Here is a 17,063-nt window from a genome sequence, read left to right as displayed (position 1 = left end):
TGAGTCAAACTAAGCTTTGGCTCTGCCTGATTGTAAACCCCATGGGCTCTTCCTCCAGCTGAGGAGGGGAGTGGAGTCGCTAATGGTGTTCCATGAAGTGCAGAATCTGTTGTTCATATGCACCCTGTAGGGCAACAGGAGCTGTGGGCGATCTGTCCTGGAATGGGTTTCATTGCAAATAGGACTTTCTTTCTCCTCCTCAGAAGTCATCCAGTGGAGTTCAGAGTGCTGACCCACTGAAAGCTCTGCAGGTGCTGCTGTGTGATGCTGTCTCCTAGGGTGCCTCACAGCACTTGCTGCCACGTTACTCCAGCTGGGACTCAAGATGTCACGATTGTGTCTCCAAGAGCCTTTACTACATAAACTGAGATACTCAGCCTTCTTTTGCCACAAGGGGAGTGCTAATCTGTGCAATCCTTCTGCTACACTGTCAGGAGGACTGCTGGAGTGATATCCTCCAAGAGACAGAGTGGTGCATTGGTGAAACAAAACAAGGTACTCCTTCCCAAAGTAAAGGAAACAACTAGGAGTTCAGGTCACCTTGAAAGTGCACTACTGAAATCAGTGAGCTGGCCTTTCCTTCGAGGCAGTCTGGAAGTATCCTGTCATCACAGCCTTTCTGAATGAGGAACACAAGGAGAAAACTACACTGTGTCATAAGAAGAAGCTGCTGAGACTTAAAGAGCAGCCAGAAAAATTCATCAAGGGCACTGCTGCCAAGTGCACAGATGTGTGGAACAGTAGGACCCCTCAGGTGCAACCTTTCATGTCAGTCAAGCAAATTTTCCAAACAGCTTGAAAAATTCCACAGAAAGAAAGCCAAGAATGCTTAAGATCTCCAAGTGATTCCTTAAAATTTTGTAATCAGTTTTTCCACTACTTTCAGAATATTTAGTAGCTAATCTGACCAAAATAGGAGTTCACATACAGTAATTCCTACATTCTCCATGGTGGAAGTGTTTGTGCTATAGCACAATGATGTACAGGAGATTATATAGAGGAATTCTTTTTCTCTAGAACACCTGGATGCTAACCGTATACCTCTGGCTGCTGTGATCATGACCTTGGCCAAGACCAATTCTTTTTCTGGAAACAATGGCAATGGTGGAGATGCTTTGAAAGTGACCTGAGTTAAGCAGTGACCACCAATGGGCTGTGTAAACTTGTGTTGAATGCAGTAGGATGGGAGAATAGGATGAGGGAAGATTTTCTCTATGTTCTCTAGTTTTGAAACTAGATGGCAGATTTTTCCTCTTGTTATTAGCGATCCTCATTTGTGTCATGGAGCAGACAATGAAAGCTCTGATGAAACTCTAAACTCAGGGAAAGTTGCACTCAATTGCTTAACCTAAGAAAGGAAAGAAACCCAGGAAACTGAACCCATTTAGATAATTGCTGTGGTTGTACCTTTGCTGCTACAATTAACAGACACACTGTAAGACTGGTTGTTGCTTTAGCCGTTAGAAGAGAAAAAAGAAAAAGAACTACAGTTGTCTAATTGTTGTACTGCATCCACTAGTTCCTGCAGCACAGCTTTGGTTAACTGAACATCTAAGAAAGCAGACAGTCACAGCACCTTTATTTTTCTTGTTGACCTTTAGTTTGAAAAAGAAGATGCTTATGGCATTCTTTCCCTTGAGACTGCTGGTGTTCTGCAAAGCAGCCAAAGCGGTGTGATGCGCCTGTCAGGGCAGGAGAGAGATCGTGCTGTGTCCGTTGGGTTTGCTGTAGTAGAGCACAAAATTCACAGCAGCGTTGTACCTTGTTAAAATCCTGTGTACAACTCTTTGAAATGTGCCTTTTGCTTCCCTCTAGCTGGTTGGATTTCTGAAACAAAAGGGAGACTGTGCTTTGGTGCAATTTGCAAAACCTATGTCAGAGAAATTAGGATAAGACCTGAAGGCTTATTTAATCACTTATTTCAAGCTTGAATGAGATGGCTTCAGTTACTCCCCTCCTGTGGAAAAAAGGATTTTGGGGTGATGGGTATGACTCATAAATTAATCTGTTTGGGACTAAAGTGTTGCAAATGTGGAGAGTGGAAAATGTACCAGACTTGCTGAATCTCTCTGATGAAGGCAGGAGACACCTGGCAATAGCAAGTTACTCTTCTCCGTTGTCTGGGACAAACTGCCCAGTTTAACAAGTCTGTCAGGCATATCTCAGTGCAGCAAAGCCTGCGAGGCAGCACTTGGCAAATCTGCTCAGCCCTGCTGGACTCCATGTTCTCCTTTCTTGAGGCATTGTGAGGCTCTGTGGTCCCCTGTGCTGATGTCCCTGGAGACCTTGGATGTGACTGGTCCTCCCCACAGTGCCTTTCACCAGCACTGAACAGCTTATCCTCGTCCCTGCCTGCTTCATCCTCCTGGCATTTCCCTGGTTCTTTGCTGGGAAGGTCAGCCAAGCAGAACGGCTCTTGTGCGCTATGGGAAGGAATGGTTTATCCTTCAAGCTCTAATCCTCGAGAAATAAGTTCTCTGTGAGGATTTTGCAAGAAAATGAAGGTGAGTGGCAAGTCTCCAAGCAGGCATTTATCAGAGTAGTTGGGGAGAAGTTAAACACAATCACATGGTAGAAAATAAGCTGAGCATGCGATGCCTTTAGTCTTACACTTACTTAAGGCGTGAGGCTTATGATAGCCCGGAGCTGAGCCAGGGAACAGGCAATGTGATCAAACAGCAGTGATGTGCCATTCCTGCAGCAGCAGTCAACACTAAAGCTCCCTTTTGCTATTTGGTTTTTTCCACTGGACTCGAGGATTGCTTGACTTGAAAGGCTTTGGGGTAGGAGAGGACAGCATAGTGCTCAGGTATGCCAGGGAGTAACAAAGAGCTGCCAGGTTACTGCTGGGTTTGACTAGAAGAAAACAGGGTGCTTTGGAACTGCTGTGTACCTTTAGGATAGGATGAGTTAGGACCCAGAGCTGGAATGCTGTGTGAGAGATCAGCATTTACTTTCCTCCTTGCCTCACACTTATCGACACTCACTGGTTTCTACACCTGGGGTCACCTGCAGAGCATATCTATAGCTCTGTATGGGTCAGAGGACAAATTCCTTCATTTTGCTGTAGGTCCCAATGTTTCTTCAATGTCAGACTGCAGCTGAATATTCGATATGTACTGTGAGCCTGCAAGAATGTATTGAAAGGTCACCTTTGGCTTATCAGGCGTAAGCATATGAACTCAGATGGTTTATTCTGTCTCCATCTCCCTCTATCCTACAGCAGACAGCCTGGGATGTGCTTGTGGTAATGTTATTTTAGAGCTGACTACGTGGACGTGTGGTTTATGTTATAGCAGTGTCTCTGACCTGACACACTCCAGTATTTGAGCTGAAACTGTAATGCTCTGTGCCATGAGGCAGGGAGCACAAAGAATAGGGGAAGGAGAGAAAAGGGCCCAGTGTTTTGTGGTTGCTGTCCCAGGCAGCAGTAGCCCCGGTTGCTCTTGGTGTTTTATGGAGATTTTTGCTTGCAATTTAGAAACAAAACATCTCTCTTTCTCCACTCAATCCTGTTATTTTTGGCACATACCTACACGTCAGCAACCTCTACATGGCCTCCTCTGAGCAGTTTCTATCTCCTGCTGCCTCGAGCACAGCTCTATCTCTGCCTCTGGCCCCTCCTCTCTGCTCTGCCTCTGTCACCGCTCTGCCTGCCCCTCTGCCAGCACCAGCTTCTCCTGGCTGCTCCTTCCTCAGAAGCAACTTTTGCTACCCCACACACATCTCCATCTGGAAAATCCAGCCCTGATGAAGCAGCAGCAGGCACCCTGATGAAACTGGGCTCTGCTGTCCTTCAGGGTGAAGGGGTGCCCTCTCCTGTCACCGCTCTGTCACGCAGAGGCCAGCTCACAGGACACAGGCACCCCTGTGTGGTCTGTGCCACCATCTCAGCAGTTGTCCAGAGCTGCCGGCCTTCCTTCTTCACTCTTCTCCTGACTGTTTCCCCTCTTGTCTGCGCTCTTTTTTTCTTCACTGACTCACTTTGCACAGGGTTTGTGCAGCCTGGGTACCCGTCTCATGTAGGCTGTAGTTTCTCTTCAGCCTTAACTGTATGGAGCTCACTTCCACGGGCAAAGACAGCTTTATTTTCAGCTCTCACTACAGCAAGGATTGTTTTCTCTTTCGACTTAATCTGAAAGCAAAGTGCAGAAAGCACTCATCAACACCATCTCACAGGAGCCCCTACACAGCGACTGGCTCTCATGTCATCTCATTCTCTCTTTCTTAACAGATCATGTTATAACCTAAGATCACAGAAAGTCCTGATCACGTTTCTCTGCTGTCACCTGTGGGCTCCTCCAGAGCCGTGAAGAAGGGGAAACTCCAGCCCCACCATGAGAAGACTGGGTGAGAAGTGCCTTTGACATCTTGGGGAACAGCCACACCTTAAAAGCTAGTTTTAATTTTTATTTTTAGTAGTTATGAAGGAGTGTAATAGTATTCTTCATTTCACAGTGATCCACGGGAGCAACTTTGTCTTCCTTCTCTGGGATGATGTTAGAGATAGTTTTATTAACAAGGGAAAAGTATGTCAGTTTGAACCACTCTCAATCAAGGCATGAATTAAGCTGCCAGGGTTACTAGATTGGCTTCCAGGCAATACACTGCCTCAGGTGATTTAGTCTTCAGGAGTTATGAGTCTGTTCTTTCCCTTTCTGGTCAAGGTGTCTGTGCTGCTCCAGTAGTTGGCAGTGTGCAGAGAATCCAGCCTCATGACAGGCAAGCAGCCTGGACTGTAGCTTATATGATCTTATCTTGCTTTAGCAAAAGTCCTCTTTCTGGGTGTTCTAGCTGGTTGCTTCTTGCTTAGCTTGTTACTAGAGACTTTTGCCCCACCATCCCAGCTCTATGATGCCCTTATGAATCTCAAGCTAAGCTCATATCCTCTGCTTAATCTTATTTTCCTTTATGTATGGCCCTTATCCTCTCATTCCCTCTGCCTCTGGTTGCCAATGGAGGGAATGGGTGGGTCTCAAGCAGACACCGATGTCTTATGTGACTGCTGTCAAGTCCATGAAGCCCAAGTTTTTAAGAGAAATTAGATGTTTCACCATTAGTTGTAAGGAGGCCTGACTGATTTAGATCGCTTCTTCCATTTCCAAGGATGACTTATATACTTAAGCTACATCCTACTGGCTTTAACTGAAATTTTAAGTTTTCATTTTTTTGTATTGCTCTCAACACATGATTTAGTCAGTTATGTTCCCTGAGCTTACAGTGCTGAACACAGGACATAGGAACAACTTTGAAAACCACAATTTCTCTTTTTGAGCTGTAATTTGGGATGATCATTCAGGCCTCTGCTGAGTGTTCCAGAGGGTACATTTGTGAGGCACCTCTATCTCTGCACTAGAAAGGCTTTGGAGAGACTTGCTTAACAGTCATTAATCTGTGAAGGGTAAATAAGTCACCACCACTGAGCCGCCTTCTTCCACCTTGCTGCCTGAGCTTTCCTGCAAACCACACCGTTATGCCATCCTTTCCCACCCCTTCCCTCTTGCTCACCTCTCACATTTTTGTCTGCAACCCATTTGAGAAAACGAACTCATGCTTTCTTGTAAATCTTCCACCTCCTTACTGCTACTGTGCGAGTAAGCTAGACCTGCAACAAGCACTTCTAAGTATTCCTCACTAGAGATGACTAGTGTTTTGTGAGGGAGCTGCTGAGGGTAGCATAAACTTCTCCAAAATTAAAACAGGTAGTGTAAGGTCTCTGCTGGCTTGGCTAGAGGTGAAAAAGATTCCCTGCCCCAAGCCCTGTAGTTCATCACCTAGTTATGCTGCTATTTCTACCCAAGCTGTTGGTGTTCAGCTTCTGCATTCCCTAGAAGCAGGTCTGCTATTGCATCCTGCGAGCCATCACCAGGCTGCTTCAGTAACTCATCTTTCCTTCCATTCACAGGTCTTCTGCGCATGGCAACTCAACCCATGTGAGAGTCCACTTATGTGAGTACCCAGCAGCACACTTTGCTGTCTGTGGACATTGACTGCCATCTAAGAGACAAGCCAGCTCCCTCCTCTCCCCTTAGAAGCCACTGTATTAGAGCCTCCATGTGCATTTGCTATGACATACATCAATGTTGATGAGAGACAGGAACACTGCCGGGTGATCTTGAGCTGCCAAAATAATCAGCTCTGTGCGCAACATGGCTTAAAGGAGTTTTCAGTTAGCAGCATGCATCCACTAAAGAACTTAGACACTCATATTTTTTCTGGGGACTTCCACACTCTACACTCTTGCCACACAGGCAAGGCGCTTTTGGCCAATCCTGTGGAAAAGCGGATGTATCGGAGCGTGGAGAACCTTCACTGGGCAACAGTAGCTGACTCTGGGCTGTATTCTCACTGCCGGAGCCTGGATAACGAGATCATCTTTCGCTATAGAGGCACCCGTCAGTGGTCAGAAGGCTGTGTGGATGTGGCCCCTGTACGGAGCACATTGGACTCTTTGAGAAATCTTTCCATCCGTCCTAAACAGACATCGCAGTCAGCACAGAATGTGCTCCTCCCTCCCTATGTCAAAGTGCCTCAGTGGCTCTTCCCTTCTGCAGAGGACAGAGCCCTACGCGAGGATGCCAAAAAAGAGCTGAAGGAGAAGCTGAGGCTGCACAGCAGTAAAGTGGCAGAGCCCAGCAAGCCAGTGCGTCCACAGGCAGCCCTGACTGACCTGGCAGCACAGGAGTTTTCTGAATGCCAGATGTGCCAGCAGTACAAGAACGGTTGTGCTGTCAGCTGCTGCACAGTTTTGGTGGAACATGCTGCCCTAAGACATGGCCTCACAGGGAGACAGAGACTCTGTGTCGCACACAGGATCATCAGTCCAGAAGACATCAAACAGGAGGCTCAGAGGAGGCTTCGGCTCCACAGGCAGAATAGCTCCCCTAGCTTGCCCTTCCAGCATGCTGAGGAAAGCCATGAGATGGAGAAATCCAGAACAGCAGAATCCCTTGAACGACTCAGTGGGGAAACAGATGTCAAAGAAACACTGGGGCAGAGCAGGAAAAGCCACTGCAAAGGGAGGCTGTACATACCCACCTTTGAGGAATTCAAGCAAATGATAAGTAAGGAGGCAAATTCATCTGCTGGCAGCAGTGAGACAACAAAGTGCTTGAGTGAGGGGCTGCTTGCAAACCAGCCCCTGGATGAGGAGAGCAATAGGAACATCTGTCCAGAAGGTTTGAGAACCAAAGCTGTGAATGAAGCTGCCATCACAGTACAGGACGATGATGATGTGTTCCAAGAAAACCACACCTCTGCTGGATTTTCGCAATATCCAGTCACGTGGGATGGTTTCAGGCTAAGCAGCCCTGAAGTTAAGGACAGAACTGTCCAGATCTCCAGCCTGGATATATCCCCAGTCCCTATTTGCTCTAGCCCTATTCCACGATCACCTTTGCAGGCAGTAGCAATATGCAGAGCTGGACAGGAGATCTTCAGTGGTGAGCAGCAGAAAGGAGAGACAAGACAATTAAATGATGTCCTCCACCTTGCAGGGCAGTCACTGGCTTCTGAAGCCCAGTCCTCTTGCTGTCCATCGCTGCTGTTAGAAGGCACAGACTTGTCAAGCTATGGAGCTAAGCTACAAAAAATGAAGGATGAATTCATAGGTTCAGCCCTGGAACTTATTAAGAAAAGGTAACATGCTCTGTGGTGTCACCTGAAAGTAGTTCCTTTGTTAGCTATCTGGTCTCTCTCCTGATATGTGCATTTAACTCCTGTAGCATAAATATGCTGTTGACAGAGGCTTTTGTCTCGAGGTCTCTGCAGTGTGTTGACACATCTTTAAGCCACTGATCTTAAAATCCATCTTCGTTTGGGATTAAGAATAAAAAGAAATTCATTTTGTGCACCTTAGTCCCTTAATCCTGGCCAGACAGCAGTTATTATATGGAGCAGTTCTGGTGCTCAGTTTCCCACTCATTTTTTTTTCTGTGGTAAATCATTGACAGGCCTTTTTTTTTTTTTTCTTCCCTGGAATATTTGTTAAAAGTATAAAACAACAGAGAGAGAAAAAACATTCACACAATCCCTTTGGAAAAAAAGATATAAAGTCTGTCCTGTCATTGCAGAACATTAATTCAGGTAGTGTGATGTGCAACAAAAAGGGCTTTCACTTACTGTCTTTGTGTAGTGAACTGGCAAACAACTGAGAGTAGGATGATTTCTGTGAGTCTTTTACAACCCTCTGGAGATCAGCAGAGCCAGCAAGTGAAAGTACCTACTGTCCCTCTGCCAACAGCAGCACTGTGAGCAAAATAATTGTGTAAAACCTTCCTCCTTCTCCAGTTGCTTTATTCCTCTCTCTGGGTAAGATGCTCACAAGGACTGCTTTCTCTGTCCTGGTTTTGGACACTGCAATCCTGCTACTTTCCTTCCTTCCAAAGAAATGGAAACTTTCCCATGCAGGCAAGTGGCACAGCAGGAATCAGCAAAGTTCTGGAAGTTAGGAACACCGGGCAGTGTCACTGTGAGCGCAGGCTGATGGGAAAAGGAGTGCTGGTGGAGTGGCTTGTTTCATAAGCCTGGCTTTCTGGACTGGCTTTGCCAAGAATTACATTTGACTGGCTTCCTGGCTGCTTCCAGCATCTGCAGACACAGTGTTGAAATGCCAGGGCATCAGCCTTGAACACTGGCTTCGTATCTGTGGAATGCTAAGAGCTCTGAGACTGGACTCTTCAGTATTAGAGATGATGTGACTTCTGCACAGGAATGGGAGTCATCTGAAATAGCCTCTATTGAGCTGTAGCTGCTCCTGTAAACAGAACCAGAATGATGAGCAGAAATACTTTAGCAACTCTGTAATCCAAAGCTTCCTTCAGCTGTCCAGCTTAGCCTTTGTGCTAGAGTATGAAAGCCTGATGAGGAAATAGACCAAAAAAAGCTGTAGCATGCAACCGTTTTCATTGAGTAGGCTATTTTTATCTTCAATGTGAAATGAAATACACGGAATGGCACAAGCTATGAGTAACAGCATAAGAACAGCTGTCTGGGCAGATCAAAGGTTGACTAAGTATCCGGAGCCTCAGGTGCATGCATAGAAGGTATACAGGAACTGGGTAGTGCATGTGGTATTTCTTCCTACTACCCTCTCTGCTTCCAAATACTTTCTGCTCAGGCCTCTTATGATTTCAGTGCAGTTTCTGTGCTTTTAATATCCTAGTAGCCTTTGTCTCTGTAAATGTATTCAGTCTCCCTAGTTGGGTTTGTTAAAATACATGGTATTATTTTGTAATCACCAGAATGGGAAATCATCTGAAAATGTGAATGGCAGTATTAGAAAGATTGTTTCATGTCAGTGAACAACTCTGACCTGTTTATTTTAGATAGTAACAACAGTTAGTGGTAGAGGCTGTTATTTGTTCAGGATAGCAGGAGGGAACTCATCTGTTGGCATTGTCAAGGTAGTGTTTAGTGGGAAACACTTGTTTCCTTTGGCTGGAAAAGTCTCCATTTTCCATCATTTCACCTGAGACTTAAAGAGGTGAATATTCGTTTATAACCTAAGCTGATTCTCACTACAGAGGTAGGAGACTTCTTGTCTTTTGGGTCCTACGTTGTGATGACTGGGCTACATTTTTTCCTAAGTCTTACATGAAAGGAGCTGAAAGCTGGGGATTTGGTCCCGTTTTCTGATATAGTGGTCAGCAAGCCTTTGATAGAGATGTTGTGATGAGACAGGTGAAATTCTCTTCTCTTTCTGGTGGTTTTGTGTAAGTACTACAGTTCTACAAATCAGCTTTGTTTGGTAAGTTAATTGCCTTCCTGTTAATTTATATATATCCAGAGGGTTCAGTACATGTATATAACTATTCTTATGTTATCACAAGGGACAGGAGGCAAAAAAGTTTCAGAATGCCAATTTCAGAGCCCTAGCAGCTGGATCCTCATGAGCCATGCCATCGTGCTTACAGCCATTGGTTAGCTGCACCTGGCTGAGCTCCCTCCCTCTCTTAGGAGGGCAGAGCACAAGGAAGGAGCAGTACACAGGGAGCATAGTAAGGTGTTGGGAGAACATTGTGAAAGGAGGAAAAAATGAGAAGATGAATAATCCCAGAGGTGTAAAAGAAAGGATACTCTAAACTCAGTTTACACCACCGTCTAGGTGATGTGAGCGCTATGAAAAAGCAGCATGCTCAGCTCAGTCTTACAGTGTGAATCAGCAGAGACTACTGCAGGCTGTAAAGAGGAAGGCTGGCAGCAGTGATGGTCCGGCTGGGGAGGTACAGCTGCAGGAAGAAACGTACAGGGAAGGGAAGGCTGAGAGCAGGGATAGGAAAGAAGCAACATCTAGCTTGGGCTGCCAGCTCACCAAACTGCTGTAAAAGTTACAAAGGAAAGTGCAGCTTCTTCCTGAGAGCGAGGTGTGTATGGTTGAAGGTGTCATGATCAAGAGAAGATAATATTCCAGTTTTGCTGCTAAGCTCGGATACACCCTGTTGCCTCTATGTGCCTCAGCATACTCTTTTCCTTTTTTATTTTGTATATATAGCTATTCTGAGCAGGAGCAAATTTTGGAAACGTTTTTTGGCTGTGGCAGATCCTCATCAAGAGTTTCTTACTCCCCCAACCTCTGACATCCCTCCGTTAGGTGTGCCCTGCTCAGCTCTTGGTATTTTACCCAAATCAGTGAAATATTATCGAGATGATCTGGGTGGGAATATGTGAGGGAGGATATATTTCAAACGCAGGTGGTTTCAAAGAATTATTCTAGAATCTAGATCATGGCCACATACAGTGCTGAAGGAGTGATACTGCCACATGGTTGGGGACAGGAGAGAGGAAAGAGACAGGACCAGGCCAGTACCATGGGACCACAGCCCTGCTGTGTGCCTGTAGTGTTCTAATACAGATACACAGACTTCTCCAGGACAGTGTGGCTTTTTGCCTCTCCTTCTTACAGGCCAGGAGGGTCGAAATGGCACTTCCAAATCCACAGAGCAGGACATTAGCACAGCAAAAGCCAGGAGTCTGCTGTTACACTGTGCCAATGCTGCACACCCACAGCTCAACTCTTTTTAATTTGGTAAATCTGGTGGTGTCAGCTGGGACCTGGAAGCACTGATGGAGGAAGATGAACAAGTATCAGCTGCAAAGTTGCAGACCAACTTTTTTGGCCTGACAACAAGAGCCAGTTTGTGTTCTGGGAGATTTGTTCCCTCTTCAATGATTTCAGTATTGGCTGATGGTTTGTTGTCAGAGCCAACTGTCATTCATCGTAAAGAAAATGCCCATCTGTCTCATGTGTTTGCTCGTAGCTGGCAGTGTTGGAATTGTGCATTAGCAGTATGACCTACCAGCATCAGTTCACAAGTGAAGCCTTCAAAAAGAAGCAAATTTTATCCTAGAAGATGTTTGTTAAGCATAAGGTACATTCATAACCTTAAATATTTCCAGCTTCCACTATGCACAGACATCCATATTCTGTCCTGACAACCCTTCTTAAAAGAATCCAAGCCCTAAGTAATCCCAAAATGAAAAAAATAAAATTATTCCAAGCAGGCTTCATTATGCATGCCAGAAAAGTGTCTTAGAGCCTGTTAAAAAAAAAAAAAAGGAATTGCAGGTTGTGTCACAAACTGCAGCCTTCAACTACTGTGTCAAGTCAGTGGTTTTGCATCAGACTATGTCTGGGGAGGTGTTATCTACAGGGAGAGGAGTGTGGGGTTGGAACAGGCTGCCTGTATCAGCCAGGCCAGGCCTCTGTTACCAGCAGACAGCTGTGACTAAGAGCACCCCAGAATTGCCAAGTGAGACTCAGAGGCTGCCAGTTATTTCAGGGCTCTTCAGCACACCAAAGGTCCTGATCACGAGCTCCCTGAAAGCAGAGGAAATCTTTCCAGTAGTTTCTGTGAGTTTGGGATCATATGAGATGAAGAACAGAGGGAGAGCTCCTTTAATCCTCTAATCTCTTCAAAGTATTGTGATTTCTTGCAGTTGATTTTCTTCCACGTGAGCAATATAGCTTCTCTGTTGACAGCATTTTTTTAAATAGCAGGAAAAATGGATATAGCCTATTTAGAAGGAGGTTTTTCTGGTCCCAGTGGGTAAACCTCACACTTTATGAACACAAAATAGTGCTGTGAACACCTGAGACTTGATATCCCAGGCTGATGCTGGTATGAGTGCAATTACCCATTTGCACTGCTATAACAGAGCTGTATTTAGAGCTCCTGAAACACAGACACAGAAATCTATGCCAACAAGACTAGATTCCTGCCTGAACTTTCCCTGACCTGTTGTGACTGGGCTGATCAGACTGTGGCTTTCTGCTCAGTCTCATCTGGGTCAGGAATGGCAGGTAAGCTGCAGACGTGATGTTCATCAGAATTTGCTTCTTTCCCTGCAGCTGCAATGCTGAGTCTGCTGCCAAATCCCCCTCTGAGGGACAGTGTGATCTGAAGGAAGACGATCGCCCACCTCCAGAGGACAGCCAGCAAGCCACAGCAATGTCCATGGCAACAGAGAGCTGGGAGAATAAGACAAGCAATGAGAAATCGAGTGATACTCAACCTGCAGGAAACGTAAGGGAGAGGAATTCACCTCTCATTTTGTATGTTTGTTTAGGACTTTTTCTTGTCAGAAGTGCTGAAAGATCTCTTTGTTGCAGAAGCTGGGCAGCTTGGCATCTGAGATCACATCAACTCCCATGATCAATTTATCAGAAGGACTTCTAGTGCCTATTTTATTACACTTAAGGAAATGGGAGTCAGCTGTGTGCCCTTGCCTATCTGCCACTGCAGGGAGTTCAGCAATAATCCCCCTGTGGCTTTCACCATGCCACCACCCCTTCATTGCTGCACTGACCAGGAGATCAGCCAGGTCTTTCTCTTGTCCTCACTTGTCAATCCATTAATGTAGGTGAGGCTTAAAGGCCTGGGCCAGCAGTTCTGAAATATTCACAGATCAGAGGGAAGCAAAGTTAGATCCCTGGAGGACTGGTGCAGTTGCCACTTTTAGAGCCTTAGCCAGGGCTATGTTGTTCACTTCTCCATGCTTATTCGACAGCTGTGGCCCAGCCACCACTGAGCCACTGTACTGACAGCTACAGAGCCACAGGGGAGAGGAGTTCTTGCTGTTGGAACCAAGAAAGACAGAGGGACCTGGGGTTTGTGATTATAGAATCATAGAACATCCCAAACTGATTGTGTAGAAGAGCTGCATTTCAAACCACACTGCTAATGAATTGCCTTTTTTCTCCTTTGGCAACTGAAATCCAGTGGCTGCAAACCAGGCATTGCTTTGACCGCTGCCTTGCTCCAACCCCGCTTGCCTTTCTTGCAGACCTCCAGTCCCAGCTGCCGCCGATCCAGCTCTGACATCGTCCATGAGAGCACGGATGGTGCCAAGGCCCAGAGGGAGTGCCGGCTGCGGCCACATTTCAGTGACCCCATGCCAACAGATTCAGTGAAGAGGAAGCAGCTGGAGCTGAAGATTGCAGCTGCAGCACGGCAGCATGCACAGAAGCGCCGGCAGGAGCGAGACTACGGTACGCACAGTCTGCACTCTGTGGTGGGCCAGATGCTTAGACCTGCTATTCTAGTGTAAATACTGTGTAACTCTACTGACCTGGGAGAGGGAAGCATTCCAGATTTAACCTCGATATACAAGAAATCAGGATCTATCCTGCTGTGTCTGTGTTCCTGTCTGGCAGATGGCAGCGGGAGAGAGAGCCCAAAACAAGTTCACAGGTATAGGCAGTGCAGGGAAGACAGGCTTCACCTGGGAGCCAATTACTTCTGATCTCCACTCCCTAACTTTCCAGCAGCAAAACAGGAGGGTAGACAGCCAACAACCCTGCTTTCATCAGATCTCCCCACTGGGGCTCCTGCTGCTTCTGGCTGTGCCAGTTTGAGTTCCCTAGGTGAGCTCTGTTCAGCTGGCAGCGCCTGTAATGATTTGTGTCTGTTCTCAGGTCCAGTGGTAGCAAAAGCCAACCTTGGCCATGGCAGCAGCTTTGATGAGACTCGGCGCACCCCACGTGGCTCCCTCCGTTCCAGACATCACTGGAGCAACGTCAGCAGCCTGAGCACAGACAGTGGGATTGTGGGTGTGAACGATGTCCGTGATGACCTGGATCCCAGTGAGGCCACCCGGACCAAGTCTGCAGAGGTGGAGAGGGCAGACAGTGGCATTAGCCAGATGTCAGCCAGGAAGTGGAGGAACAGGGCATCCGAAACACTGAGCTCCCTGCAGGCCTGGGAAGCCCACCGGCCCTGTACCGACTGTGGAGAAAGGGACCTCCCAGTAGAGACAGATATGCAGAACTGCAATCAGAGGCGGGCTGACCTCTGTGAGAAGTGCCGCAAGCGCAGGACGGAGCGCAAGGAATCCGTGCTGGAGTTTGTCAACACGGAGGCCAGCTATGGAGAGGACCTGCGCATCATCAAAGAGGAGTTCTATCTCCCCATGCAGGCAGCTGGGCTGCTGAGTCAGGAGCAGCTCCTTGGCATCTTCAGCAATATTCAGGAGCTCATTGACCTCAATGAAAGCTTCCTGGAGATACTTCAGGAAGAGATCGATCAGGCCTTTGATCAGGTATGATGCCTGTGCGCTGAACGGGGCAGATAGGAATAGGTTTTGTGTTAGTGAGGCAGCACAGCTGGAGTAGGGGGATTGGGAGGTAGGATCATGGGTTCTGGTCATCTCCCCAGTCCGTTGCTCCCTCAATTACTGTAAACCAGTGATTGCAGTAGATCTGTGCCAAGTCACAGCTGCAGGCCTCACTGCTATGCTAGTCATAGAATCATAGAATGGGTTGGGTTAAAAAGGACCGCAATGATGATCGAATTTCAACCCCCCTGCTATGTGCAGGGTCACCAACCACTAGACTGGGCTGCCCAGCAAGTCATCAGCCATTTATCCCATTAAGGACCTAATTGTCCCATTACTATAGTTAGCTTTAAGCCAGATAGCTTGAACACTTTTAAGAGTGTGACCACAGGGTCACAGAGCTCAGTTTGGTCTGGCCAGCATAAGAGGACCGAGCTTGCAGGCCACATGCTCACCCAATCCTAAGGTGGTGTGAGGTTGCAGTTTATTGCAGCTTGCCTCTAGGCTGGCTGCAGGGCCAGACAGCACTGGCTACTCCCTGCTCTGGTAACAACTTGCACCTACTTACAGCTCTGCATACCAGTTGCTTCTACTGATGCACTCTGCCCTGCACAAAGAATTCTCCTATCCCATCAGTGTAGTAGGTAGAGGATGGAGAAATATAAATAAGATTCTAGAACAGCAGTTGCTGCAAAGGACAAATAAACAGCTTCACACCATCCTTTCTTTGAGGAACCAAACCCCACTCGTTGCTTTGTCAATTTCATCAGGGCATTTGTACTCTAGGAAAACACATCCTTCTTCTCCCTCTCTGAAACCCTGCGCATCAAACTGAGCAACGTGTCTCAGAAACTGACAGCCTCTCTCACGCACCTGACACACTGAAGACAGATATGCACTGCGGTTGTCCTCTGTGCATAATTTCTTGAGACAATGGCTTCTACAGAGCTGTGGATTTCCCTGTTTCCTCCTCCATGTTGCCCTTTGCAGTCAGAGCTCAGTACTGCATCAAAAAGCTGCCAGCAGAGAATTTGCTCCCTCTCTTGCTGCTGAAATGAGTAGTAATTGCAGAGCACATCAGCATGCACCTAGACAAAGATAAAAGCACGATGTGGCACAAGATGCTTATATTTCTGATTAGTCTGGAAATCAAAGAGCAATTTACTATGAAATTTATTTTTCAATTAAGGATCAAAGTAGCCAGTAAGTGTGCAACTGATGGAGATCCTGCTTCCCAGCCAGTCCAGCTGCTCAGAACAAATGCAGAAGTGCTAACTGCCATGTCTGTTCCCTGAGTTACATGTCTCCCCCGCCCATTTGAGCCTAAACTTTCTCTGTTAATTTATGCACTGCTGCATTAGTCTTCTGGCAGACCTGCCAGCAAGAAGGGCCCCTTAAAATCCTCCTGACTAGAAGGCTGACTCTGGCCTTTAGCTCCTGGTCTGTTGAGCTGGCTGAGCCCACAGAAGCAGAGAAGACATTTCTTTACATGTAGAAGAGCAAGCAGTTAGAGCAGCTTCCCTTCACCTCCCCATGTGCCACTTGCTCCTGGACATGCAGGGACTGCCTTTCCTCCAACAGGGTGAGCCCAGGTGTTTGCTCTCCATATCCTACAGGAAGTTTGTAGTGATAGGACTGAATGCAGGCTCTGTGCTTGTGCTTCTCCTGAGCTAACCCAGCAGGGGCTGTATTGCATGCTTGCAGGGGGATGATGACCTGATGACCGTGTGCATCGGTGAAATATTTCTAGAGTTCGTCAACATGTTGCCAGCCTTTCAGACCTACTGTCTTCAGCAGTCCTCCTCTGTGAACATGCTCAATGCTCTGGAAAAGGAGAAAGAGTTGCTCAGGTGAGAAGAGAGGGCACCAAGCTGAGGGCACAGCCTTTGTCAGCTCAACTAGATCAAAGTTTTGATGCTAATGTTCATTTGGGATAAACTGCAGTGTCTTGGGGTGAGGAGCTTACGTTATGCTTCAGAATATGTTCAGTCCTCAGAATGCTCAGTGAAGCAGCCTGTTGGTGTCCATCTGTGTACGGTATTTTGTGGTACTGGTGTTTGCCCACTGCCCACAAATCTTGGCTTTTGCTAAACAACACCCAGCTAAGAACATTCTCAGTCCCTGCACCAGAGCACCAGTGGTTTGGATTTCCACTGGGAAAAACCACTGATTGAAGTATGCATGACTTGAATGTTTCCCATTTCTAGCCCCAGCCTGCGTGGTGAGTCATTTCTCTGTTTCCCCTGCAACAGCTATAAAATGATGACAGTACCAAATTCTTGTTTAGAGAGCTTTGCAATCAAATGATGAAAGAACCTACAAGTTTATGTAACCTGGTATAAGCTGAGGTATCTGCCTTGGGCCTACGTCAGTGTGTACCAGAAAAAGATCACACCCTGAGTGTTTTACAGTGATTAACAGATGACTGCTAAGATATTACATTCTAGCATATCAGGCCCCTTGTCACAGTTCTGCAGCTGAGCATGGCTACAGACATTTTTAATTTTTGA

The 17,063-nt window shown here is 46.7% G+C and overlaps 1 protein-coding gene across 3 annotated transcripts in view; it reads left to right on the top strand.

Moving 5' to 3' along the window:
- The window catches only part of LOC100546146 (uncharacterized), a 44,900-nt gene that overhangs the window by 19,316 nt on the left and 8,521 nt on the right, over positions 1-17,063 (top strand). For all 3 annotated transcript variants that reach the window (XR_014884481.1, XM_085228459.1, XM_085228460.1), the window contains exons 2-7: positions 4,235-4,350; positions 5,906-7,638; positions 12,350-12,524; positions 13,285-13,489; positions 13,916-14,538; positions 16,258-16,403. Coding sequence is in view for 2 of the 3 variants with exons in the window: in XM_085228459.1 (XP_085084585.1) it covers positions 6,068-7,638; positions 12,350-12,524; positions 13,285-13,489; positions 13,916-14,538; positions 16,258-16,403 (2,720 nt within the window). In the remaining variant the exon portion in view is untranslated. The remainder of the gene's footprint in view (positions 1-4,234; positions 4,351-5,905; positions 7,639-12,349; positions 12,525-13,284; positions 13,490-13,915; positions 14,539-16,257; positions 16,404-17,063) is intronic.

This window comes from Meleagris gallopavo, chromosome 7, assembly GCF_905368555.1.
Source record: "Meleagris gallopavo chromosome 7, MGAL_WU_HG_1.1, whole genome shotgun sequence".
Lineage (NCBI taxonomy): Eukaryota > Metazoa > Chordata > Aves > Galliformes > Phasianidae > Meleagris > Meleagris gallopavo.
This window is presented reverse-complemented; position numbering and strand designations above follow the sequence as displayed.